This window comes from Clytia hemisphaerica, unplaced genomic scaffold (genome assembly GCF_902728285.1).
Source record: "Clytia hemisphaerica strain Z4C2 unplaced genomic scaffold, Clytia hemisphaerica genome assembly, whole genome shotgun sequence".
In the NCBI taxonomy this organism is placed as follows: domain Eukaryota; kingdom Metazoa; phylum Cnidaria; class Hydrozoa; order Leptothecata; family Clytiidae; genus Clytia; species Clytia hemisphaerica.
Window position 1 is genome coordinate 332,536 of NW_027103748.1, and position 27,878 is coordinate 360,413.

A 27,878-nucleotide genomic window follows, 5' to 3' on the forward strand; every position below is an offset into this window, starting at 1 on the left:
AAGATAAGAAGAACAAGTTAAGGGGCCATCCACATAGTACGTACTCACTAAAATGTCGAAAATCGAGTACCCCCTCCCCCCTGCGTACGCAAATGGCTATACCCCCTGGTAATTACGTACTTTTTCATTCACCCCCCCCCCCTCGGTTGAAGAAAATTTCATTTGGTACGGACCTTTATTTCATACATGAAACTTAATTTTTATTAAGAAACTTTTCCTTTTCCTTGATGTGTATAAGAAGCGTAAAAGTCGACAAAAAAACAAGCAAAAAAGGGCCATGAAATGAAATTAAAAAGGGCCATTTTCCTTTCACCCCTCCATTCAAATTTCACCCACATGGTCTAATTCTAAATTTATTGAAGAAAATGATAGAATGAAAAGAACGAAAGTTACGTCGAAAAATCTAGAGATGTGGTTTTTTTAAATCACTCTGTATTATCAAAAACGTTCTTTCAGAAGGCGAACACTTACAAAGTGATACAACTAGCGACTGTTACCTCCGCTTTGGAAAAGTCTACTGTGGCCTGATTGTGGGTGGAAAAAATATTGTTACTATTGGCAAATATTTATAAAGGGTCAAAATTAAATAATGCCACTGAAACCTTGTCATTTGGCTACTAATGACGTGGAAAATTTTTCACAAAGTTTAAACCTTAAACATTTAGCCGATTGGTTAAAGTAAAAAATTAGTTCCTTTTGTATTGAAAAATTTGCCTTTTTACTTCAACTAAAAGTTTTCGAGGTTTAGTTTGCAAAAATTGTAATTAAGAATACCTTTCAAATATTGCATTTACATCAAGCATCCATAAATACAACTTTCTATTTTTTCCTATTTTACTCAAGTGTTTCCGAAAATAAAATAAAGGAATAACAATAAATACTAACAACAGATGAACTGTGGCACAATCATGAAGTTGTAATTGCTATGTACTCCCAACAAACTTGGTACTCCTAACTCAGAAAAAAGTGGACTGATTAAAGTTTGTCCATTTGCGTTTACCAGCGTTCAGGAGGGTGGCTTTTCAACTTGGCCAAATCCTCTACCTAAGTGTTGTTTGTTTTTATTAAATAATAAGGTTGAATCAAACCAGATCCAACTATGGTAGATCATTCGATGAAAGTTTTTGAATGTTAAGATTATTGACAAAAATTATTTTCTTTGTTTGTCAAAATATCAGTGCTATTATAAATATTGTTCCTTCTTGCAAATTTAATTATCGAATATGATGGGTTTGGTTCTTGTTGAAGCTCTATATTCTGATTTTCATGCTATGTAAGTCTGTGTCAAAAAGGTGTGCTATGTTTTTAATTTCACCACAACCAAAAGTTTGGCATCGTTGAAAAGATAATTAATGAGCATATTTTCACACTAATTTGTTTTTCAAAATTCTGTTGTTTTTCTTATAGAATAGCCCTATAATTACCATTTTCACAAGAATGAAACCATTTTCACAAGAATGAAACCATTTTCACAAGAATGAAACGTCAATTTTAGATCAGCAAAACTGTGAAAAATTTTTTAAAAATATTTATCCATATGTTTGTGAAAAAACAAAGAAATATTAGGAAAAAGTCCAATGAAAATCTAGAAACACAACAAGTTCCGGCCGAATAAAGATCTTTCTCAAAAATTGGACCCAGTCGTGTTTTGAACATTGCTTATATGCATCTTTGTGCAAAAATCTGAAAAAACTAATGATAAAATCTCGAGAAAATGCCAAAAGACAGGAAAAAAAATTTCTTTGCTCCTCATATTTCGGGGATTACTATTTTGAAGCTTTGTTCCAAAAATCAGAAAAAACTAATGAGCCGATATCGAGAAAAGCTGGTAACAGACCTCCAGGTAGGTCCAACAAGCCATCAACATCGGCAAATTCCACACATTTCATCATCAGAAATTTTTAAATTATCTGCAAGTTGCGAGTTACGAGTTACGAGTTGCATTTAGAACCACGAGTTGTGAGTTACTTTTTACTTTTTACGAGTTACGAGTTGCATTTTAACAAAATAAAATCGAGAGTTGCGAGTTACGAGTTGCATTTTAACACACAAAATTCGCGAGTTGCAAATTGAAAGTGCGAGTTGCAAATTGAAAGTGCGAGTTGCAAATTAAAAGTGCGAGTTGCAAATTAAAAGTGCGAGTTGCAAATCGAAAAGTGCAAGTTGCAAATTGAAAGTGCGAGTTGCAAATTAAAAGTGCGAGTTGCAAATTAAAAACAAGTCTGAGCCTATCTTTAAATAATAACAGCACAAAAAAGCTTAATACCCAAAGCAAGGCATGGAAAACCCAGCCAAACTGTTCACTTTTTGTGACTAAAGTTGTGTAAACACTCAAATCGCACATCTTTTCGCTCATGACAAAGTCATGACAAAGTGACAATTAATTATTAATGAGATGCCTTTGATATAATAATAGATAAATATTGTCAAGAGGCAAACACTGCGAAGGGCAGTTTTAGAAATACAATTCTAATCAATTATTTTATTGTCCTTATGTTAACAAATTCACTTATTTTATGAAATAATGTTCTGATGGTCAAATATAAAGCTTCTTTAATCAATTCGACCAAAGGTTTTGTGACTTATAAATTTGATACTGATAACCTATTCAAGCTTCAATAGCTTTCAAATGGCTGTTCTATACGTTTTGTACGCAATCTTATAATCACTGTAGGTGAAACAGGGTTGAGCTTTATAGTTTAATTTTTCATCACTCAGAGCCACCATCCTCAGCCTGTTACCTTGTTACCCCATTACCCCATGTTACCCTTCTTAGTAACAACGCCTCCAAACCCCGTCCGGCGGGAACACTTTTCTCTACAGTACTTTACACTCATGCAATGTAAATACTAGACTATGCTATAGTCTAAGACAAGTTTCATCTAAGAGGAACAAACGTGAAGATGGGAATTTTTCCGGGGGTAGCTGTAAACACAGACTCTATCCGCCGCGAAACATGTTACGTTTTATAATATACAAACTATGTTATATATCATAATAATATATTATATGGGCGATAGCATCGTCTATGTAAATACATACTTTGAGTACATTTTTTTTATTCTCCACCAAATGTTTGCTCTTTTTTATGTATTATACTGTAGAGAGCAGCAATAATCATTTAATTATTTAAGAAATATCTTTTCTTTTATCAATAGAAATGTTTTTCACCCTCACTGACTTTTCGATTTGCAACTCGCACTTTTTAAAAATTTGCAACTCGCACTTTCAATCTGCAACTCGCTAATTTTATGTGTTAAAATGCAACTCGTAACTTGTAACTCGCGATTTTATTTTGTTAAAATGCAACTCGTAACTCGTAACTCGTAAAAAGTAACTCGCAACTCGTGGTTCTAAATGCAACTCGTAACTTGTAACTCGTAACTCGCATATAAAAAATCCTCATCCTGTGAAGATGAAAAAAAATTAGCCATGCGTTTTTTTTTTGGAACGCTGAAAAATGATCTTCCTTATGGTAAAGAGGTTGCGGGATTTGGGTTAGCATGACAAAAATTGCCAAATAGCTGGTAAAATCATAATCCTGGAATATGGAAGTTCCACCTACACTGAAGGAGGCTCTGGATCGCTTTGCAATTTTTATACATGTACGGCTTGTTTTAGTCACTCTCACCTCTTGCATGTCTTTGATATAGTCGTTTAGGCGAACAAGACAGTCTATTGAATTTAACTAATTACTCCAAACTTCAGTGGATGCAAGTTAAACAAAGGATATTACCTATAAATAAGTTCTGTTCGAAATTGGCAACGTCCTATAAACCAGCAATTTATCAAATCCATAGATAATCGAGTTAAAAACCAGTGATACTTTTACAACACTATTGAAAAGACTTTTGAAAAAGAAATAAAAAAGCTATTAAACGCTTTTTTATGAAAACAATCCACCATCAGAAAAATTCTCTGCTTAATAAATAATGTTTCTAGAAAACTTTTTCTTCTTTTAAGAAAAAATAATAACAAAAATTATAATTTGGCTAAGAACATTGATCTATGCTCATAAATAGTGATTCTTATAGATAAAGATTTGTCTTTTTATCGCTGAATTTTTTTTTTGAGAAAATCTGCTCCAGTCATCTTTTACCAATCATGTTGGTAAAGAAAAAATTAATGATCCAATTTTTCACAAAGTCTTAAAAACCCTTTTTGTAGCTGTTTTTAGGCTGAAATTTGCCCAAAATTTTTTTCTTCAAAAATCGGGCTCCGTCACATTTTGGCCATCACCATTTTGCACCTTTGTACCAAAAATCAAAAGATTCCTATGGTTCAATCCTGAGAAAAGTTGGTAACAGACAAACGGACAGACGGACGAACACAGGTTGAAATTCATAGGACCTCCAGGTAGGTCCAAAAATTGTGAATATCGATTAGCGATAGATTCCTATCGCCTTTATTGAAAGACTATTGATAAATATAGATTGCCTCATAGTATTGATTGATAATCGATACAAAACATCAATCGATTAATAATTGATAACTAATTGATTGCATCGATTGGGTCGATACCATAAGTTGGTTTAATGTCAACATCTCTCTTCTAATTCTGACACCCTTCTTTAGAGGTAGGAATAATATGAAGGTTGGAATCACTGATAGAGTAAAGAGTTTTTCTCTCTGGTTACTAAGCAAAGAAAATTAGTTTTAATCAGCGATTCCAACCTTCCAATTATTCCTATCTCCAAAGAAAGGTGTTGAACTTAGAAGAGGGATGTCGACATTAGACCAACTTACGGTAACAATTGATGGCTAATTGAGGTTTAAACAAGCAACATGCTGAATGGACCTACCTGATGATAAAACTTAGATAGCAATAAGGAGAAAAACAATCATTAAGAAAATATAGCGGTTAGCGAAAATGCATTAAATTTCATCATTGATTGTTGATGGGGGGGGGCAAACAAGAAGGCAAATGAAGGCAATTGTGAAGGCAAAATCTTGCGCTGCAGATGTGAGTTTGCTTTAAGATGATCTAGACATTGTCTATGACTGGACATCCATCAACAATATGGAGCTCAATGAAAAAAAGTTTGAACACATTACATACAGAAAAAATGAACAACTGAAATTACACTCAGTCTACAAATCAGATGTACAGCAGCAGGGCTGCAAATAAGCGTCGGTCATCGGTCAATGTCGGACTGGAAAAGCCATTTGACCGACTGAAAATCTTTTGTGTCGGTCACGATGTCCGAATGAAAAAAAAACAAATTATCAAACCTTAAGGAGCAAAAGAGATAAAAGGATCACATTACCTTTTGATTCTAAAATAGTTGTTCCAATATAAGAATTGAATAATAGAATAAATTCAATAACCCATTGAAAACGTTTCTCCGATTAAACCAACCGAATGCATTGGATTGAGACAGGGTTATAAACAAAAATTTACAATGTTGTGGTAAAGTAGGGAAGACGTTTTTTAATGAAGAGCGTGTGTATAAACTCACCTTTTTTGAGAAAGATCAAATGAATTGACTTGATCATCAAACAAAGAAAAAGATCAAATAAATAAAAGCACCAGTTGCAATTCAGTTTGTGAAAGGCTTTTATAAGAACATGCCAAAAGTAATGTAGCCAATGATTCCTTATTTACCTTATTCACTGTTCTTAAAAAAATAATAAACGTACAAAAATGAGTTTGTGTTTTAATAAATTTTTTGCGCCAAAACTTTTCTATGACGTCAAGGCTTTTTCTTTTCACTTTAAAAACGAGTGAGGCATGCGGCAAACATTTTCTTTCTCTCGCTATCAATTTTTGGTTTTTCTACACAGAAGATAAGTTATTTTAATCATTCTGATTATGATAAATTATTTCCTCTTCTATTTTTAATTTTTTTTGTTATTGTTATATGATGTTTGTAGCTAGCATTATGAAAACTTATTCGTGCATCGTGAATCGTTGGATCGCACATCGTAAATTACACAAACTGCTCTTTTTTGATCGTTCAAAGGAAATATTTTTCATTGCTTCATGTCTTATCGAACGGAATCACTTTTTGCTATCTCTAAACACCCTGTCTCATTTAATTCTAAATACTAATTACCGTCTCTATTTTGGCAAATATGCTCAAAAATGTAATAAGTGATAGTAAAGTCTCGTTTTTCTATTATGTTAAATATCCACGAAAAAAAGTACAGAATGACCGACTGAATTTTGAGTTTGACCGACTGGATTGTGTTTCAGTCGGACATGATGTCCGAGAGACTAAAAATATTTATTTGCAGCCCTGCAGCAGCCAATCGAAATAAAAAGTGCAGTGAAAGACCTGGGTATCCTACTCTCAAACAACCTGTCATATGAAATGCACATTCAAACGATCAAGGGTATAAGTGCCTGGATATACAGAACCTTCAAGTCCAGAGATTAATCAGTAATGACCACTCTTTGGAAGACATTGGTACTTCAACATCTGGAATACTGCTCCCAGCTATGGTCTCCTACAAAGCAATCCCTGATACAAGAACTGGAGTATCTGCAAAAATCCTTTATAAAAGGGATCCAACTTCCACCCAATTTGAATCATTGGGAGAAGCTCAAACACCTCAATATGTACAGTCTCGAGAGAAGATGCGAAAGATACCAAATTATATATACATGGTGTATAATCGAACAACTGTTGCCAAATTTTAACTATGGTGAAGGGGAAGGCGGTATTTATTCATATACAAACCAATGCCTGGGAAGAAAATGCCACCTCAAACCAGTGAATACAACGAACAAGAACATTTGGAAGAGCTGCCTTTCAGACAGGGGTCCAAGACTATTCAATGTGTTACCAAGAAAAATATGTGACATGACCAAAATGTTCCAAAAATTCCTTCAAAAAACAACTTGATTAATTTCTCCAAGATGTTCCCGACCAGCAGTTAGTCACACTAGGAAATCAAGCTTTCAGAAAAAACAACATCAAGGATAAGAGTTACCTGAATGAAGTTCAAGATCCCAAGACAATCAATTAAAACTTGAAAACTTAAAATGAGACAAAATGACAGATTGCGAACATGCGGCAGCCAAATATCAACCAACCAAATTTTGTCATTCAATTCCCGAGACAGCGTTTTGATTTTTAAGGCCTTGCTTATACGCTAAAGTAAAAATAATTCTGCACGTGTAAATGGGTCATTGTTTGAGGTCCGGCAAAATTTCCGGGAAACAGCCTATCCGGCGGTGCGCGGATCTAGATCGGTTCCGCCTCCCCCGTATATCTTTTTCTGGGGAAGTTGATCTTCAAATTAGTTTTCAAGGTTGGCTTGGCTCAAATTTTAGGCAATTTCTCAAAGTTTTTGAAAATGTTAATTTCATTAAAAAGCGCCGAGTTATTTTTTCATGAATCCCTTTAGAAGTTTTGCGGTGCATTTTTTTGCTTAAGATAAGAGTCAATTAAATGATATAGCGCTTTCGGAGCATTAATCTTTGATACGCATTTTGGCGGGACGCTAGTGTGTGATAACTGACCAGCCACTGCTCCCTGCCTATCTCCCTTACAGAATGGCTGACTCAAATTCAATTGTTGAAATGGTCAAACACCGGACCCCACGGGTTGAGTGAGCAGTGAATTTTTTGAAGATTGAGAATTTGCTGAAACACATCAAAGGTAATCAAAGGTAAAGGTAATCAAAGGTAAAGGTAATCAAAGGTAAAGGTATACAGTAGACCTTTTTTCAAAAAGGCCACCCTGTTGAATAATTATTACAATATGCATGACACAGAAATTATGCAAATAATTATTACAATATGCATGACACAGAAATTATGCATGGTTTTATCATTGTTTTTATGGCTGGACTACATAATTATTCAACAGGACGTCCTCTTTGAAAAAAGGTCTATTAGGTTCTTTTCAATTTCCAAATTCGGAATAACGTAGTGGTCTAAGAAAATGGCTATTCTTTTTTAGAATCAACCTTACAATCTAGTTTTTATATTTATATATCCGGGTCTAAATGGCGTGCCAGAATAAAGCTTTTGCAAGCGAGGGAAGATATGAGGATTTAATATCATCGAGCTGATCAAAGTTTTTACTGAACGAACTAATCGAACTGCTATTCATTGCTTCAAAAATTGTGAGTGTTTGATTAGGTTTGATTAATTTTTTTAATCAAACTTTAATCGTTCGATGGAGTTTGATTAGTTCGATTGTCTGATTGATTCGACAAGTTCGATTGATCAGGTCTGGATTAGGGGTCACTCACATATTGATTCTTCCCACGACTAACGTCAAATTGACGCTAATTTGAAAACCCCCCCACCCCCACCTCTTAATGTCAAAGTTCAAAAATCATAAAAAATCGATGAAAATTTTCTCCTTCACTTTCATCGTTGTTTCGTCAGCCATCTTTAATTTCGCTACGGCTTGCTCAGGCAGTTTTCATTTAAAAAATAATGGAGATAATTTCTAAACTTTTTTCAGAAAGTTGCCGGAATTAATTATCTCCATAATCAAAATCAACAGAAAAGCCGCATTTAACAGAAAAAAGACCGACCGTCGGCGAAATTCAAGGGCCGTGCGGACCGTCTGAACAAAATGAACTCGAGACGTAAACATCGGGCCATTTGTTTTGGTTAAAATTTCTGTAAAATAGCGAGGCAAACAAATATTTAGGTATGTAAAAGGAGGAAAAGAAATATGGAAAGTAACATTTGTCACCGAATAAACGTATTAAGAATCAATATTTCTGGTGAAATTTCTTAGCGTCAAAGACTCTAACCCACCCACCCCTTTGCGTCAATTTGACGTTAGTCGTGATGGGAAGAATCGATATGTGAGTGACCCCTTACTAAACTTGGTGGAGTTATCCAAAACAAATTTGTTAAACAGTAAGTGAAAATACAGGCCAGATATCAACAGTCCTATGTTTCGACCAATTGTCCATAAGATAACTACAAGAGATAAAAAGAGATAAAAAAATATAAAAATAAAATTATTGTGAAAACCTGTAGCTAAATGAGTGCTCTTCAGCGTCGAGTGTCACTACAGATACTAGATAAAATGCAAATCAGATAAGACATGAGAAAAATTGTTAATAAATTTCACCCAATAAACCAAAGGTCACTGTCATTCATTGGTCATTCTCTTGTCAATAAAGATTATGCTTATAGATTCGGATGGAGATTTTCGACGCCATTTTGAATTTGGTTCCCGAATGTCACAACTCAAAACAACTTTCGATCTTTCAAAGGAAAAGGAGACCACGAGAAAAAGACATGAAAGAACGAAGAAAAACGAGAAACGAAGAAAAACGAGAAAGAACGAGAAACGAAACGACAATTAAGAACGACATATTCATGAAAAGCTCTATTTCTCTCTGAGGGTCGCTTTTCGGGGGATTAGCTGGAGTTTTTACAAGATGCTTAACTGATTGGTAATTTTTTAACAATAGGGATGACGCGTTCTTTAGAAAAAGTAATAAAATCGTTTGGCTCAACATTTAACGACCAACAGAGCCATCAAAGAACTTGTAAAAACTCCAGCTTAACTACACCTTTTCGGAGGTCCGGCCCACACATTCCCAACATTCTACAACCAGTACATCCCTAGTACCTGCCATGGAGTCTTAAAGGAACCGAGTTAAGGAAAAGGAATAACTCGAAGTTATGAGAAAGAAATAACTTGAAAAATAAAATAAACGAGTTGTGGAATAGAAATAACTGAGGCCCCCAGGGGTAACTCTGATCACGATATCACGCAATTTTCTGCCTTCAACGAACACGTAAAACAGCAAAACATTTGGATAATCACGGATCCCTTTGAAAAAATTCAAAATCACGCATCACGGCTCAAAAATCTCTCAAATCACGATCACGTTTTGACCTCTGATCACGCAATCACGAAGGAAAAATCTCCTTTACGTCATCACGCAAAGCGCAAACAGTTTGGGGCCTTAATAACTCCAAAAGTTAAAGGAACCGAGTTATAAAATAATATGGGTAACTTAAAAAGTTAAAAAACAACTCGCGACGTCCGGGCCTTGCTTTTCAGAGGTCCAGTTCGCTTTCCTGATATACTTCAACCCTAGTACCCCCTGGAGTCATGCCAACAAGCTATCACGATACAAAGGTAGGTACAGTAGTACACGAGTCCCAGGTAGGGTCGCAAAAACACCAAAATAGAAAAATCAGTCCCTCGTAGGGTGCCTTTTTTTGGAAAATTTGGGAACAAGTAGAAAATTTGGGAAAAAGTAGAAAATTTTGAGAAAACTTTGGAATTTTAGTCCCATTCAGGGTCACGTTTTTTTGCAAATTAAAACAAGGCCTATCAAGGAATTTAACGATACTTCTACCAGTAAAGCTCTTTTTCTGCTGTACCAACAAAATACGACTTCTGAATACACGCTTAATTATAAAGAATATATTTTGTAAGAATATAAATGATGGAATACGCCAAAAAATTGAGAATGCTATGAATACCACCATGAAAGAATATTGCAACTGAACCTAAGGATGCCAATACCTGTAAATTGCCAATTACTCCCAAGCAATTTTAAAAAGTCAAAAGTTTCGCTAAAATGCCAAAATTTTCGCTTGAGCTATGTATATAAGATTTAGGCTGGGTTGGGATCATAACCTAAGAATACCGTAAGAATAATTCAGGATGATTCTTCCAAAATAGTTAAAAAAATTTATGATGAAATGGAAAAAGACCATTCTTACGAAAAGCGTGTATATGTTCGTGACTACAGGTTTAAACGAAGTGCCAAATTTCTAGCATCTAAACTGATGAACTACATACTTTGTGAGTATCAAAGTCTTTACTAATTCTCAATTTTAAAAACAAAACAAAGCGAAAAACATCAAATATCTAAAAATTGAATTATGACTGATAATAAGAGAAGCAATACTTAGATAAAAAAACTGTCGTGACATAAATAATCCGCTACTTTAAAACTAATCCAACTAGGCCGGTACATCATATCTTATATTGTTGATTCTATCCGATTGTTCTAAATCAATCTTTTAATGGTCGCATCAATGTTAACATCAATGAACTGAACTGAGTAGAAGGTACAATTGAAAAACAAACCAATTAGATTCTTCGACGATACAAGAACATTACCAGGACACAGGACACTTCACTTTCTGAACAGAGAAAGCACCACACAATCTATTTCTTTCCTTGTCCACCTCTAAAGCAACCAAACCTTCCAACTAGTATCAACAAATTTAGATCAGAGAAACAGGAAAATCGACCTTTTTCGTTTTCTCAGAGGTAATTAAGCTGTCATTATCTCATAATCATGTTACGTCACTACTGCTAATTCAATCTAAAGTAATATCTATAACAAGCAACCAATTGATTCCATGAAATCTATCTACACAACTGAGTACTATTCCTTGAGAATTTTCCTGTTTCTCACAATCCCATAACTAGTATGAAAAAGCTGCTATTTATTTGCAATGCTCTCTCAGGCACATATTAGAGGATTTTTTTCTCTATTTTGTTAGTAAAAATAATCATTATTTAATCCATTAATCATTATTTAATATATATTTACTAGTCATAGCTTTCACTAAATGCCCCCACATAAAGATCATGTCATGCACTTATAAAGCTTTAATGCTTTAAAGATTAAACATTAAAAAATAATCAGGAATAATTGATTGATTTAATTATTGATTGATTGGTTGATTGATTGATTGATTGATTGATTGATTGATTGAGGCGTTTGCTTGAAAAAAAGAATTATATTCCATTATAAAAAATACATACTTGAAGAATTCATGCAGCTTGATAACTTAATAAAATTTAAGGAAAAGCTGGAAAAGCCTCTCAAAAATATATTTAAAAAGTTATGGTATCATTATCTTACTGATTTTCACATCTCCTGTTTGTTTGTTTTTTCTCCTAGTTTCTTTCTTACAACGATATATGTCATGATTATTATTCACTAAATAGACCTTTTCTAATAATCTCGCAGACATCTTAGATTGTAGGCAAAATATATGGACATACGCAGTGAATAAATCCACAAGGTAACCAATCAGAAATAGCTTGTTTTTTTTTTATTGGCTGCTATATTTCAACATTTCTCTATTGCTACTTTGCCTAATAAACAATAGTCAAGAGGATACTGCGTATAAAATTTATCAAAAAGTTCTGCGCCATCTTAAGTTGGGTGAAATAGAAACTCACTTATCCTAGTTAAGGCCCGGGCTCCACTAGCGTACGCTGTGATTGCACTTCTCAAACAAAATCTTCTATGTTGTTGGTCAAAAGAAAAGTAAAGGAATGCCATTGTGGTTCATTCAGACGTACAGTCGAGAAAAGTTAAAATGCGCCTAAATTTCTTTTCAAGTGCATAGTCCTTTTTCATGATGCAATCTTTTCTCCAAGCTGATCGCAGCGCAGACAATGAAGAGACGTGCCTTCAGGAAGCTAGACTTTTTGAGTTTATAGCAAGCGATATACTTTCCCTTTCTGGTGTTTCTGTATGACTGTCTGTGTACCTAGTCTAACCACCGTTAAATGCCTTCGGGAAGGTCTCTCCTAACTTAGAAAGCCAGAATTTGGAGCTATTTCACCAAACCACTGGAGCGTAAGTTATTTAGGCCATCACAACTGCTAAAGTTTAACGAGTAAACAAACTTTTTTCAGGTTTTTGAAGTTTAACGAGTAATCGCACGATGGGTTATTTTTTCTTATTTGGCACGCCCTCAAAGAGAGCAATTAATCGTTAATTGCATCCTGTAGAGAGCAATTAATCGTTAATCACACTCTCCAATGCCGCGCCAATGTTTACAAAATTGATTTTAATGTTTTTTGTTACTTTTTTTTGCATCGAACGTTTTAATTGCATTCGAAATTTATTTTGTGAGAAAGAAAATCAAAAAACAACACTAAAAGAAAGACATAAAGAGAAGAAAAAAAGATAAAACTCTCAGTGTAATTTCTGTAATTTACTTTCCTAACTGGGAAAAAGTAGTGACAGTCATTGTGCGATTAGCGCTCGTAATCACATAATAACTCGTACAATTTGAAAATTGCACTCGTGATTTTTTTGTTTCAAATTTTCCTCGTCCTTTCGGACTCGGAAAATTAATAACAAAAAAATCACTCGTGCAATTATATTCGAATTGCACTCGTTATCATGTGATTACGTATACTAAACAAACTTTTTTCAGGTTTTTGAAAAAGATTTACCACACTGAAAAGACGTAAAAACACTCTAAGTGAGGTAAATTATTTTGAAGACCAAAAGAAAAAGTCAACCAACCGTTTGGATTCAACTTTACATTATGCGTACATTCATCTTTTTTGTACTTTACTTTGCCGGTTGTTTTGGTTTTACTAAGTTAAGAAGGACTTTCTCGAGTTACGACCATATGATGGTATTTAAAGCTCAAGAAGCCCTATAAACAATAAAGGTAGTTATCAATAAAATGACAGACAAAAATAAATTAGAGTTTGAACAAAAATATCAAATGTACATTTGAAAACTTAAGCAAATTTCTTTAAAGATTTTGGAATCGAATTGAAATCATTGCTGAAGTGAACTTCTGACTAAATTACAGTAGTTAGTATTCAGTTTCAAAGACAAGAAACAAAATTTGACATACAAAACACTTTTTCTAGTCAATGAATCAGCTCATCATCACCATAACCAGTCTGCCATTTTGTTTGTTTTGATTTGCACAAGTAATATTGTATTTCGTGTTATATCATACACTGTTTTGATTTGCATTTATAACACTCGCTTCAGCTTTTCAAAGCTAAATCAAAACTAAAATTGTAATATGTAATAATGATAATACCATATAACATAATATGAAAATATGTATACTACCGTCCCGGAAAAAAACCGAACATTTACGGAAGAGACTAACTACGGATATGCTTACGCGACAACAACAACAAAACAATTCGCAAAATTTTGAGATTCCAGTCCAATATCTATGCGTGAAACTATGAGTGCCTCCTCGTCGCTACGCTCCTGCGGGGGCAATTATACAATCCTTTGAGTACTTAGTGTAGAAACGTTCTTACCTTTAGCTCAAGTGGGTATACTGTATCCTACTACACGTTTTTTTTTAATAAGAACATCCAAAATTATGAAGCCTTCGGATGTTCTTAACTTTTTCAGATTTAAGCCTAAAAATGTTCTTAACATGTTCTTATTTTCGCCATTTTGTGGATATTTTTGTGCGTTTTTCTGAGAAATCAGGTGTTTTAGAGTCTCCAAAGCCTTAAAATCTTCTTAACTTGTTCTTAACATTTTGGCCATCGAGAAGCCTTATCATGTTCTTACATAGTTTGTTCTTATAAAAAAACGCGTAACTGTTTAAAAAAATATTCCAACTTATCATAACCGACAGTGAGAACTGAAGAAAATGAAAAAAATGAAATTGATTTTGGTAGTACATTTATATTTTCATTGCTTTACAGACTACCAAATTTTCAAAATTTTGGAAGTTTTTCCTAGGTTTTTCAGAATTTGATGTTCAATTTTTCATTTTACCCATGAAATCGAGCTTTTTATGTCTGATTATGGTGAAATTCTACTTTTATTTTTATTTTTTCGCAGACCGACCGACCCCCTTTTTTGTGGGTAGCTTGGCCCTTAAAACAACAAATTAAATTGGCCTCGCCTAACATGTATCAAAATCATTCCTGAAAATAGAGCTTCACTCAGAATGTTCAACCAAAATTCGTGTTCTTATAAAGAAACGTACAAGTTTTCATAGACATTTTCCTGGCTTATAATGACATACACTGAATACATTAAAGACCATGTGAGAATATTACTTAATTGCTTAATTGCTCTTCAAATATGAAACCTGGTAACCATCTAATCATTCGATTCGAAGACGGAAAATGGAAGGCTGTCACCTCTCCTATTCGTTTTTTGATGTTTTCCATGTCAAAATAGTTTTAAATTATGGCAGAAAGTGTCTTGGTTGTTTTTAGTATCAACTCAATTTTACCAAAGTGAAAGAAAAGATAAGGAAACGTCGCAATTTCAATTAAATAGCCTTAAAAACCGTAATATTTCATGCTCAAAGTTGTATGAAAACTTAATGCATAATGCATTATATGATTTCTTACCATGAATATGCTAGATGGGTGGTATTCTTGTGCGCATGAAATATAATGCACCACATTACCATATAGCTAATCCTTCATCTTGAATAAAAATCGTCCATGGGTAAATATTACCAAAACTCGTATCGCAATGAAAGCTCATACCTCTCACATTCTTGCTTGAGTTGCGTTTGTAAGTTAAAAACAATGTATCTAAAGTCAGTCAGTTTTCACTATTTCAGTCCTTACGCGGTGAGTAGATTGCAATATCAATGAAATCTCCGATCTGAAATCTTCTCGACTGCAACGTGACATTATCATCGGCGCGTTTCTCTCCTGCACACGTGACACCGATTTCTTTAAGTAGATACATTCCTCGACTAACGTTGGGGTAAATGATGGCGAAATTGAAAACTGTTCCACGTCTTCTTGCATCCGGATTGACTTCTTTTACTAAATTCATCAACTCCTTCAACGTCGCATCTTTCCTAAAATCATTGATGAAACAAAGTGCTTTTTATAAAATTTAACTTGGTAAACTTGAAATTTTTAAAATCCAGAGACAGACATAATTTATGATAATTTAATTGAAGTTAAGGTCTGCCTGAAAGATATCGGTGTCGCTATTTTTTTCAAAATTTTCTCAGTACCTTATTTGCGCAATGATAAAAAGTTGGTAACCGTTGGAAAGGTATTTTTGATACAGACTTTTTAAGTATTTGCAAAAATAATGGTGAATCTTACCATGTGTAGATTTGTAACTCATTTGAAGGTGTGCGATTACCAATGAAATCGTCCGGTCTGAAAAACGAAACAGATTTTTTTCGTACAAAATGGTGATGAAAGGAAAGGACTTACTGAACTAAATATATTATACACTAGAAGAATTGAAAGAGAGAGGAGATTAAGATTTGTACCAGGCGAAAAGCTAGGAAGATTATTGACGGTTTTAAGCCTTTCTAAAACAAATTTTCCTAAGATATTTTTATATTAAAGACTCAAACGGGGCCCAAGAGGGGCCTAAAGTCTGTCATTCCTGAGGGGCTTTAAATATCTGAGCCTCAGATGTTCCCTACTGTTCTTAAATTTGGTGTTCTTATTTTATTATGTTTGATGAAGCGCGAATGCATATTTTAAACTTACTGATGATGTCTTCCTGTTTGACAAAATACTCTCAACAACAAAGGACAAGTCTGAAAAATAAAGGATATGAAAAATCATTGGAGAATCATTGCAAGAATAAATTCACTTAAAAGCAAGATAGAAACGGAATACTAATTGCGAATAATTCTTCTGCTTTCTGACTCTCTTTGAAGGAGCAGCATTCAGTCGCTACTCAAACACCTTTCATAAAACGGGCGGTGCAAAAGGCGCCAAAAAAGAGAGGACACTGTAATAATATCCGACATGCTGTGGGCGAGATTCTTACTCCCCACCCTCAGATCCTGTAATACTGTATCCTTAACCGTTTGAATTCTGTTACTGAGATATCCGAAATCCTTGTGCAATTAAATCATTTTGATATTATGATGCAAAGTGTCATCACCACAAGGAGAATCTAAAGTAACTTTAAAATGTTCATTTAAGTTTTTCTTTCCAATGAGCAAACTTATGTAATTTGCTGACAGTAATTCGTCACAAATGATGTCTCACTGTCCATAGTTAAAACTTACTATGAGAAAAACTTAAGACTCATTTACCCAAATTTTGTGTAACTGAGCGTTATTTTCCCGTTTTTCATAAACCGAAAGGGGATTTCGAAAGCAAGTTCTGCATTTTAGATAATGTAAATATGCGGTCCAGACAGAGTTGAATCACGTAACAGAAATCCAAACAAGAATCACAAACTAGTGGTTGTATTATGAATGATGGTCTTTTAAGGTAAAAGTTTCGAAATCAAAATAATCGCTTCGTATTACAAATGAATGAATGAATGTAAAATATCGACTAATCACTTTTTTCGCGCAAACGAATGGATTGAAAAGAACAAACGATTACACAATAAAAGAGTCTCAAGGAAAGGAGTTCCATATGTCAGGACTGATCATACAAAAACTTTCGGATATTGGTTAATTAATTTCTCTTCGTCCTAACATAACACATAGCATTGGATCAACTTTGTGACCACGTGACCACATGTTAGGATTATCAAATATCTAAAGGAAGGTGAAGGTAACGATAACCGAGAAATTTGTAAAACAAATCCTAATAACCCCGAAGAGCCAAAACTCTGTCAACAGAAAAACTAAATGAAATTAATTCCATGAAATAATACCGGCACTATCGCAATATTCCAAATCTGTGTAGTAGGCAACTTGAGAAAAATGTCTTAAATTACTTTCAATATTTTTTCATAAATATGTCCAATTTATGGATTAAGTTTTATTATTATAAATAACAACTTTTTTCAGTTGTATAGTTTTTTTCTCAAACGTTGTGCCACTCCAACTTGAAAATAAACTTGGGTTTCAGGGCAAATTTTGTATTTTGCAGACTGACTGACTAGACTTAGCTCTTTTGACCCAGGTTGAGCCTAAATTTTTAAATCTCAGGATTGAAAAAATTTTTTAAACGGGAAGTTTGGACAACAGTGGTTAATTAACAAAACTAAAACATCGGGGAACTGGTTGTGTCCAATCGACCAGTCTGTACAATATTACCAAGACAAGTGACCGACTTGAAATTTTGATGGTCTCTCAGATTGTAAAGACCCATCAATGGTATAAAATTTACTGGTCAAAATTTTAAGTTCATAGCACAATTCAATTCTGAGTGGTCTTAATGGTATTCTTTTAAAACCCCTTAACCCTATTTGCCCCAAGGGGGGGGGGGTAGAATCTACCACGCAAATATTCTTTGTGTATATCTCAAAGACAAATCTTTGATACAATTTGAACTTTCTGACTTTTGCTAAAATCTTGTTCATAAATGTATTCAGTCTGGAGATCCATACTCTCTATTCAAACTTACACCCTTCGAAATCACACGAATAGATTAGACGGGTCTCCCAGCTAAAATGTATTCGCCTGGTATTCTAGCATTTATTTTCAAACTTTTGGCCAGCAAAAGTACGAATAGAAAAAGTTAAAGAACTTTTTAGAAATAAAAGTATTAATCATTTTTCAAAATCAGAGTCCTTTGCGGACAAAACCAGTACATCGATTGTTTTCTGAAACAATAGAAAGACAATACTTTGCTCTCCACTTTTTCATTCGATGTTTATCCAGAGTCTTCTAATAATAAATCCATGCTTTAATAGATCGTTCCTAGAAATAAATCTAAAAAGAGGCATCCTATTTATTATCTTGATGAGGAGAATTTAGTGATTCAGAAATCACGCAATGCGCAATGTGAAAGTATTGAAAGTAGTGAATACATGATGATGGTGAAATAGTAGCCAATAACTCCCTCATCCGAAAGACCATTGAAAAGTTTCGAATGTTTGAAGTGGTGGTGGGCGGTGGTAGAGGAAAAAGTGCGCAATCTATGAATCAGACGAGTTAATCTGATAATGTCAAGAAAAATAGATACGGTAATTGATCATTTAATCTGCTTTGTCACGACCAATGACAAAAATGACTTCAGTTTTGCAACAAGAAAATCAGCCACTTCTAGGTCAAATGTGCAAAATTGGACAAGTAAGCAAAAACCATCATGTGAGCAAGAGTATCCAAAAGATTTTTCCTTTACTTCCATCTATTTTGGATTCTCTAGAAAACGTCTGCCTCTTATTACTATAGAAGCTAAAGTTCAGAAAAATGATTTTCCAGTAGGAAATTCGTAAGGCATTGTCATCGCAAGGTTCAGAAATATTTTTCATCTTAAAAGAGTTCGCTTAAAAGGATACATTTTAACAAGATCTGTTTGAAAAGGAGACAACTGAACAAAGAAAAGAACCGGCTAGAGACATTCATCTTCATAGCAAGCAAATAGCAAAGTGTACAAGGTTGCAGGACCATAAGTTATTAACATGAAGGTGACAGACAATATGTTGCAACAATTTCTAACGTGGCACGATGCTTGACGTCAGCTCAGACGCCAAAGGATGGTCGAGAAGACCAAAGAATGCGTAAAAACTTTGAGATCCTTACTTAAATAAGTGGATTCACTCAAGTAAAATACTAAATTGGTTTGGCAAGCTCATTTCGTTTTTTAGAATAAAACACTATCCTTCAGAAAAGTTCAAAGCTCCAAAGAAAAAACCTTTTCTTGGTATTTTGCGGAGAACTTTGGAGACATTCCATCCAGTTTTTCATGAGAAAAAATCAGGGAAGAAAAATTGAGAAAAGCAAATGTTTGTTAAAGTAATATTCAACTATGTTTCTGCATCAAGGTGTGATGTAAAGATCTCAGTGCTTTACAAGTTTCCAATCACGTCCTTATTAGCAGCTATACGTTAATCTCCGAGGACGGGCAAGTTCGAGAAAAGACAAAGAAAATGCTTATTTCATACAGTTTCAAATGAAAGTCTTGCGGCTTCGCTAGCAGAAGAGCAAATAAAAACTTGAAAATTGACCTAAATCAAAACACAGTGTAGTCCTTTCAGTTGAAAAGATAAAAGTCAAAGGGAAGTAAAGAGTTCTTAAACAAACAATCGTCATTAAGCTGACGACACTTTCGAGTACAAGCTCGTGTATAAATTGACGTGCACGTCAGGATTATATCTCATTTGCATCAAGTGCTCTTTGGGAAATTGCATTAAATATCTCATTCTTACAAAAAGTCACAGCTGTTGAAGTCAACAAGTAACATAAGAAAACAAAAATGTTTTGGAAAAAGAAAAAGGTGGTTATAGAGCAGACGACTTATGAAGCTGGTCGCCACCATGCTGCAGAAGACAAACTTTCCAAACTTGTAGAAGAATATGAGAAATTCAAAAACATGTGGAAGGAAACGAAAATGGTAAGTGAATGAATATCAACAGTAACTCTTTGTTAAAAATTTTTTTTAAATATTAATTTTCGAGACTCCACAAATAGCCAATAAAGCTTCGAGTACTACCCCGATTAAACTTTTTCAACATAATGTTCACGAACTTGTTATTTTCTCACAGGAAAACGAGCGACTTCGGTACTTATGTCGATGTCAAAAACAAGAGATCATCAAGAAAAATCGCTTGTTGGTGGAGAAAAACTCGCTGTTGTCACAAATCGAAGAATCGACGCATGCGTTGAAAGACGCATTCAGAACGACGGACGACAATTTCCAAAGTTCGCAAGAAGAATTACGCGAAAAAGAGAAGTCAATCAATAGTCTGAAGAAAATCAAAACAAATCTGGTCGTCACGAAGGAACGCACAGAAAACGAACTATGGAGACTGAGGCGCGAATTGTCACAAATTGGTGAGCTGATCATACAACATAACGAAGATATGTCGCTTCTTAAAGACCGTTTGACGGACACAAAGGAACGAAATAACGACTTGTGTGATGAACTGGATGAAGTTGAATCAACCAACCAACAATTGGTAGACGAACTGGATTCAGTGGTTGCTGAGTTAGAAACGATCAAAACGGACCATGAGGACACACAACAAGAATTGAAAGCATGTCGTGAATGGAATGAAAAACTTTGTGAACAATTCTTACAATCAGAAATGAGGAATCAAGAACTGGTGAATCAGTTGAATGGGACAGTTGAGGAGCATACTCATTATTTGGAAGTGGAAGGAAAGTTGGTCAACAAACAAAAAGAAGTTGTCATTAAAGGTGAACAATTGAAAGATATTAAGTCACGTGATGAGAGAGTGGCTTTACTTTTATTAAAGCTTGCAAGCTCCATTAAAAGTCAAGTCAAGAAACCAAGTAAACCAAAGAATTGCATCATGTACCCATTCCAACAGATTGTTCCCAAGAAGAAAAAACCAAACACCAAGAATGGAGTGAAAAATTACTTGTTCGATGAACGTTTTGGTATGGTGCAAGAACTGTTAGGAGAATTCGTTCATGCTTGTTGAGAAGGAGAAGGCGGTGTTTTACTGGAAAGTAAAGATGGAGGAGGATTTTCTGAGGACTTGGGAAAAGACCGATTTAAATTGACCATTTCCACTTTTCACATATAAACAATGGAGGAGGGGATGGTAAAAAACTGAAAACTTTTATAAAAACTGGATAGTCTTCGGAAAGCAAATCACCCTCAAACCAAAGAAAGAAGGACAGTCAGTTTTATTTTATGTAAATGTAGAATTTAAATGTAGACTCAAGGATATAAATATAAATCAAATATTGTAAATTTAGATGTAGTAACTTATCAAACAATTTATGAAAGATATCGTTTTAAGATGTCATTACAGTTAAAAACTTTCATTGTTCTCTCTTTTTTTTTCTGCCTAAAGTAAAATGAATGATTTCTACTCTGACAATCAACCTCAAAAACAACAACGTATTAGAGGTCGAGACAGGTGTGTTCAACCTTGTGATATTCTGTTTACATGAAAATGAAAGATTATTTTGAGGGGAGAGAACAGCTGAACATGTGCCAATACCAAATATATCTAAATAAGGAAAGTCAATTTTCTCAAGGACTTGAGAGGGGTAACATAGTGGGATAAAGAGATCGGAAGAAATCAGTTTTACATTGATCATCACAATGTAACGGCGGTGTCCCTTGAAATGTATACCCTACGATAACCTTTAGATTTCGAGAGTAGCGAGAGTAGCGCACTGAATTAACATAGTCAAAATTAGCATGACACGTAAAACAACCCTATTGTTGTTACAATTAAACGCTCATCTTCAAGATTACTTTTTCAAATGTTTGTTTTATATCGAGAGCTTATAAAACAAGTTGTTTACAATGAACAGCCCCTTAAATGTCCCGCAGCAACATAGAAACAGAAATCTAAAGACTTATTTCAACTCTCAGCTACTTGAACTTTAAGTGGCATGGAGATCTTGCTGCGAAACACCTTTGGAGAGGCGCCATCTTAACATTCACGATTAAACAGCAAACATCGATGTAGATTTCAGATGTATTTCGCAATTACAGTGTAGTGATTTTAATTGATAAATAGGATCAAAATTAATACAGTTGAGTCAACATAATTTGAACCTCCATAATTTGAATGTCTCTATAACTCGAACAAGTAACGGAACAAGCTAAACGTTACTCCATAACTTGAAATTTCCGTAGCTCGAAAATTTTCCCTGTGCGTGTTCGAGTTATAGAGATTCCTTTGTAATAACAAAACTTTCTGAAATCTTAAAAGTAATTCTTTTTGAAATCTTGAAAAAGTCGACCCAGTGGACCAAAATCTTTTTCAAACAAGTAGTACGCATTCGAATATGTTTTCTTGCAGCCCATGGAAAAAAATCAATTCGATCTGAGCCAGAGTGAAGTCATTTTTATCCTCGGTTAAATAGCTAAAAACGCAGAGAAACATCCAAAATCTAAGAAAGCGCTTCGATATTTCGATGACATTAGGTTAGTTTCACACCTTTTTGGATCATTTTTTTGATGTAATGGTATTTTGTTGTTGCGAAAAACGTATATATCTCAAAGTTTAAACCAAAATTTAAGTTAGGCTTTCTTCTATACAATAAAAGAAGAATCAATAAAAGATTCCTATCCGTAAGCTCACAATATGTTGACAAATCTGAAGACTTAATTTTGGCGCACCCTGGATTATATTTGAAAATGGTTTTAGCGCATTCCCCTGCCCCACAGGCCTGTCCAATATGCAAGAATTTAAAAAGTTTGCAAATGATTTAAGAATGTTAAAAATAATTTGTACAGGTTACGGGGGTTGTAAACAACCTACAAGAGCTTCCTTTTCCAAACACGTTTGACGCATCTTACCCTGAAGGTTCTTTTTGCTTATCAGGTCTGCCAAATACTATAAAAAAGCTTTTGCAAAGAGGTTTTGTCGCCAAGTGTATTTTCCTTTTGTCCTCGTGCTTTGGCGCTAGTACCGGAAAGATGGTTTATTCGAATGGGAAAAAATAAAAAATACAAAATTTATTTAACTAAACAATGCTTTAGATTAAAAACACATTAAAAACTAACATCATACTAAGATAACAAACAGTATAAAACTTTTTTGACAAGAAGTTGACAATCTACAGATGACGTCACTAAGGATCACGAAAAAGGGACCTTGTAAAAAGGCATTACAAAGAACCTTTTCAGGGTAAAGATACCGCCGTATTTTTCTCATTAGAACGCCAAAAATCTATCGAAACTATCCATTGATTTATTCCTCCTTGTTGTTGTTTCCTACTTTCTAAATTATTGTCTTGTTTTTCTTGGCAAATTATTGCAGAGGACCTCAAAGAGTTATTTTTAGATATACAGTGCCCATAATTCGAACTTCTGTAACTCGAATGTCTCCTTAACTCGAGAATTCTGAAAATAATAACTATTTGTTGCTCCTGGTAATGCAAAAACATTTCAACATTTCAAGCGCATAACAGTTCGGGAAATTGCATAGAATGACAGTGCTGCAAAATTCCGCAATTTTAGCGTTATCGAATTCCTCAGCATTGTAAAATATCGCATCTTTTACGCTGACAATTTTGACAACACTTGTCTTTGAACCAAGAACGGGATCGCAGGGTGACAGACAGGGTCTCAAAATCATGTGCATTTTGTAGACCAATCCAAAAGTAAATTTTTTACCCTAGGACTTAAATTTCCTACCAAGGGATTTTTCACACTCATCTTTGGCAGGCTTCTTTACTCAAAAAAGCGCCAATTTGTTAAAAATTGCGAGACTTTGCCTGGTTTTGCTTGGGATTTAATGAAAAATGCTCGGTTATTCATAATTTCAATCACAGGCTTTGATTGGAAGCGTTGCGTAGAATGGCAGTGCACCTGTTATTATTTCATAACCTTCCGAAAATTTCTGACTTTCAAATTTTGAGATACCCTTCCTTTTTATTCTAATTTCACATATTATCGTTTTAAGGTTTCCATTTTTGCTAACTTTAATAGCTTCTAGCTCAGACTTCTTTCCTATTTTTTTAATCAACTTTATAGACGGAATTTGAAACTTGTTGGTTCACCCTTTATTTCATTGACGGGGAACACTATTTTCAATCTTAGTTGATTTTATATGATGAAAAAAATCTCAAGTAAGTTAATTCATAAGCACCAGCCTTACATAAGGCAACCACACAAGGGTTGAAAGTTGTATTTCTGCGAATGAATGTTATCTGTAGATTTTGATTGTTTCTTTGAAACACACATAATGCCTAAAGTGATGATTATGAAAATCAAACCATGCTACTAACTTATGGCATGAACATATAAGCGAATGGACGTCTATCTTCTATTACATTGCGTCTTTGAAAGCGAGCTTCGTTGCCGTCTGTATTTCAAAATTGAAATTGATTAATTCAGGCACAAAATTATTTCTTTGAATTACTTAGCTAAAAGGATTAATAGGAGCTTGAACAATGCTCGTAATTCACAAAAATAATTATTCTCAATTTTTTTCATAAGTTTGCAGTCGTTTTATTAACATTTTCTAACACTGAAATGCAGAATTTCAACTACGTGTATATTTTGAATCACTTTTGTCACTCCAACAATTTCTTTAAAAATTTGAAAAAATAGTATGCAAAAGTTGAGAACCTGTGTCATAAGAATATCATACTTTGAATCCCATACTCTCTAAAATTATTCCATACTTTTGAGTCAAAATTTAGAAATACTAGTCGAGGTTTTGACAAGCTGACGATGATTTTGCCTCTGTTTTCTTTGTGATGATATAATAGTAGAACAACAGAGACTTTTGTCGAAGTTTTGACGTTATTAGCAAGGTATTCCCAAGAGATATATATCAAAAATTATTGTTGCATTAAATGTCTTTAATGAAGCGGCGACGAAGCTAGCAGTGCTTTCTACAAAAATACAAAGGAGATGGATGCCAAGTCGTTTTCATGTTCATGGTTATGGCCATAAGCATAAACGATTCCTTTCTTTCCTGTAAAGATAACTCAACAAAATCTAAAGAAGTAATTTCAAAAAAGTCAAATTTGCATAATTTTATTTTCAAGTTTGCAATTGAGTGTTCAACTGTACCTAAACGTGGGTATTCGAACCAAAAATTGAAATGGTCGATTATGAAACATACAAAATTTTATTCGAACATAACGAAATCGTGCTCCCTTTGCTTGCAAGAGAAGCTTGAAAGCCTCAGATACCCCTCAGGAACTTTGAATAAACGTCCTGAAATGTCGACATAGGAATTGATTTTTTTTCATTTTAGCTACCTTATTGAAACTAATTTTCGCGGGCAAAAACACGAAAATTTGAACCCGCGAAATACAATTTTTTCCAATTTTATTGAAAAATTTGAAAAATCCGAAGGAAAGTGAAAGAAATTTGTCCAAAAAAGGGCAAAACCGTGAAAATTAAAACCCGAGAAATGCTATTTTTCCGATTTTTTTTTCGACCGCAAAAATTAGTCCCCGCAAAAATTAGTTTCAATAAGGTAATTATGAATCAAAAATTAGTTGTCCTTTATGGATTTTTGATGTTCCTTGATAGTTGATACGTGATTACATTGTGCAAAAAAGAAAAAAACACCAAGCAAATAGCGGAAATGCTCATTTTCCCTAAAAATGACAAAAGACAATTTCCCTAAATACTAAAATTCTGAGATTTACAGCCAAAAAAATCTGTTTTACAAAGATCAGAAAAAATACCAAGCAAATAGCGAGAAATGCTACTTTCCTTAAAAATGACAAAATGCTATTTTCTAAATACAAAATTCTGATTTTCACAGCCAAAAAAAATTCCATAGCAAAAAATATTAATAATTTTCAATATTTAAACCAAAATATCTCGAGATCTAGACATCGAAAGTTAACATTTTTGGATACTAATAAATCAGGGCTATCCAACTGTGAGGACGATTTTTCATAAAAATGCACCCAGCAAAATGCTGACGTCATCGGAAAACGCCAAAAACGTCGATTTTTCGCCTTAAAAATGCGATTTCTCGGCACCAGATGGTCGAAACTTAACAAATAACCATTTTCTTTATCTACTTTTCACAGTGAATCCGTTGGTAGATATATTTGAATTTCAGACCTCGAAAAAACCGTTAGTAAAGTTGATAAGTACTATCGATTCACTAAAAATCGATTCACTCGAAAACTGCAGGAGATTCAAAGGGCAATTTTTTCTTGTCAATTCTACACCCTATTAGGAGCATAATATCAAAAGTTTGCCCTGACCTAAGGGGTGCCCTACGAAAACCTGTTTTAAGGCCTTTTCTGAATCTCGGACGCTGGTCTAACATTATCAATTTATCATAATTACATCATTATGTAAAAAATTCGGAAAAAAATACTGACCCAATTGCAAGAAATGCTCATTTTTCCCAAATAAGAAAAAATGATTTTTACCTTAAAACAACTTTCTGAAAAAACCAATTTAGCCACTTTTTATTTCTAAACCTTACCCTTTATCTTTCTTGTTAAATATCAGAAAAAACCAATGAAGTGATTTTGCAAAGTCTAAAAAACCCTACTTTTTGGCAGTTTTCGGGCACAAATTTATATACATAATAAATTTTTTTCTTGAAAGTTGGGCTCCATCACATTTTGGGTATTGCCATTTTTTGTTCGATTTGCTTTCTCTCTCGTTCTTTTCTTTTGTTTCAATCGAACGAATACGCATTTTTACAATGTAATTAACTATCCCATTAATACCAGAAGGTATTTGAATGTAAAATCAACAGTTAAAATTGTTATCAGGTAAAACTTTATGAAAAGAAAGGTTATTGGAAAGAGGCATGTGTGTAAAAATCTCCACCTCTTCATCAAAAAACTTTGTCTTACAATAAATAGGACCAGAGAGTGGGGGTTTGTCTCTCGTTTGTATGCCAGTTCATAATGCTTTTTCCAACAAATAAGTTTTTGTTTATAGCCTTGTGAAAAATGTGCCAGTATAATCATTATTAAGACATGTCTATTTCAGTTCTGTCTATTTTTCATTGTTAATTTAATCACCCATTTTTTGACAGTTTTCGCTCATTTTGAAAAGTGAAATTCTATTTTGAAAACCTACTCAAAAACTACTGAACCAAATTTAAAAGGTAACATAAAACTTAAGTTAGACCATGAAGATATAAACGACTGGACACCCATCTCCTTTGTATTTTGAAGATAACACTGCTAGCTTTGTTGCCACCTCGTTAAAATCATAAGTGAAACAATGAATTTTGATGGTATACCTCATGGAAATACCTTGCTAACAACGTCAAAACCTTGACAAAAGTCTTTGTTGTTCTATTCTTCTCAAATTTTTTATCTATATCGTACAGAGGCAAAAATCATCATCTGCTTGTCAAAATTCAAAGTAACATTTTTAATTTTGAACTCAAAAGTATGGAATAATTTTAGAGAATATGGGATTCAAATTATGATATTCTCATGACATGGGCCCTCAACTTTGGCATACTATTTTTTTCATGTCATAAAAAAATTTATTGGAGTGACAAAAGTGATTCAAAAGTAAACACACAGTTGAAATTCTACATTTCAGTGTTGAAAGATGTTGACAAAATATATTGCAACTTATGAAAAAATTTAGAATAATTCTTTTGTGAATTACAATTTTAATGTTCAAGCTCTATTAATCTTTTTACCTAAGTAATTCAAAGAAATGAAATTGTGACGGAATATTGTCGGATTTTTATACGATTTTTGAAATACAGGTGGCAACAAAGCTTGCTTCAAAGACACAATGGAAGATAGACACCCAGTCGTTTATATGTTCATGGTTAGACTTTCCTCTTTCTTATGACATTATATTTAAATTCATATCTTGATCTATTCTGCTCAAAGGTGTTGCCCAACATCTAAAGTTTTTTTGAACCAACCGGTAAATTTAACAATG

At 33.9% G+C, this 27,878-nt stretch overlaps 2 protein-coding genes across 2 annotated transcripts in view; one reads left to right on the forward strand and one right to left on the reverse strand.

Annotated features, from left to right (window-relative positions):
* Positions 1-14,965: 14,965 nt before the first annotated feature.
* Positions 14,966-27,878, reverse strand: part of LOC136805422 (histone deacetylase complex subunit SAP18-like) — a 22,111-nt gene continuing 9,198 nt past the window's right edge. The window contains exons 2-4 of the mRNA XM_067062008.1: positions 16,173-16,222; positions 15,774-15,830; positions 14,966-15,517 (exon numbers count right to left, since the gene is read on the reverse strand). Coding sequence (XP_066918109.1) covers positions 15,268-15,517; positions 15,774-15,830; positions 16,173-16,222 — 357 coding nt within the window. The 3' untranslated portion in view covers positions 14,966-15,267. The remainder of the gene's footprint in view (positions 15,518-15,773; positions 15,831-16,172; positions 16,223-27,878) is intronic.
* LOC136805409 (chromosome partition protein Smc-like) lies at positions 19,696-21,104 on the forward strand. The gene is made up of 2 exons (XM_067061992.1): positions 19,696-19,931; positions 20,083-21,104. Exons 1-2 carry the CDS (start codon positions 19,794-19,796, stop codon positions 20,983-20,985), a joined length of 1,041 nt encoding a protein of 346 aa, XP_066918093.1. The 5' UTR covers positions 19,696-19,793; the 3' UTR covers positions 20,986-21,104.

Coding starts and splice junctions, on each gene's coding strand:
- LOC136805409 (XM_067061992.1), top strand. CDS start 19,794: ATGTTTTGGAAAAAGAAAAAGGTGGTTATAGAGCAGACGACTTATGAA. Junction 19,932..20,082: donor TGTGGAAGGAAACGAAAATG/GTAAGTGAATGA, acceptor ATTTTCTCACAG/GAAAACGAGCGACTTCGGTA.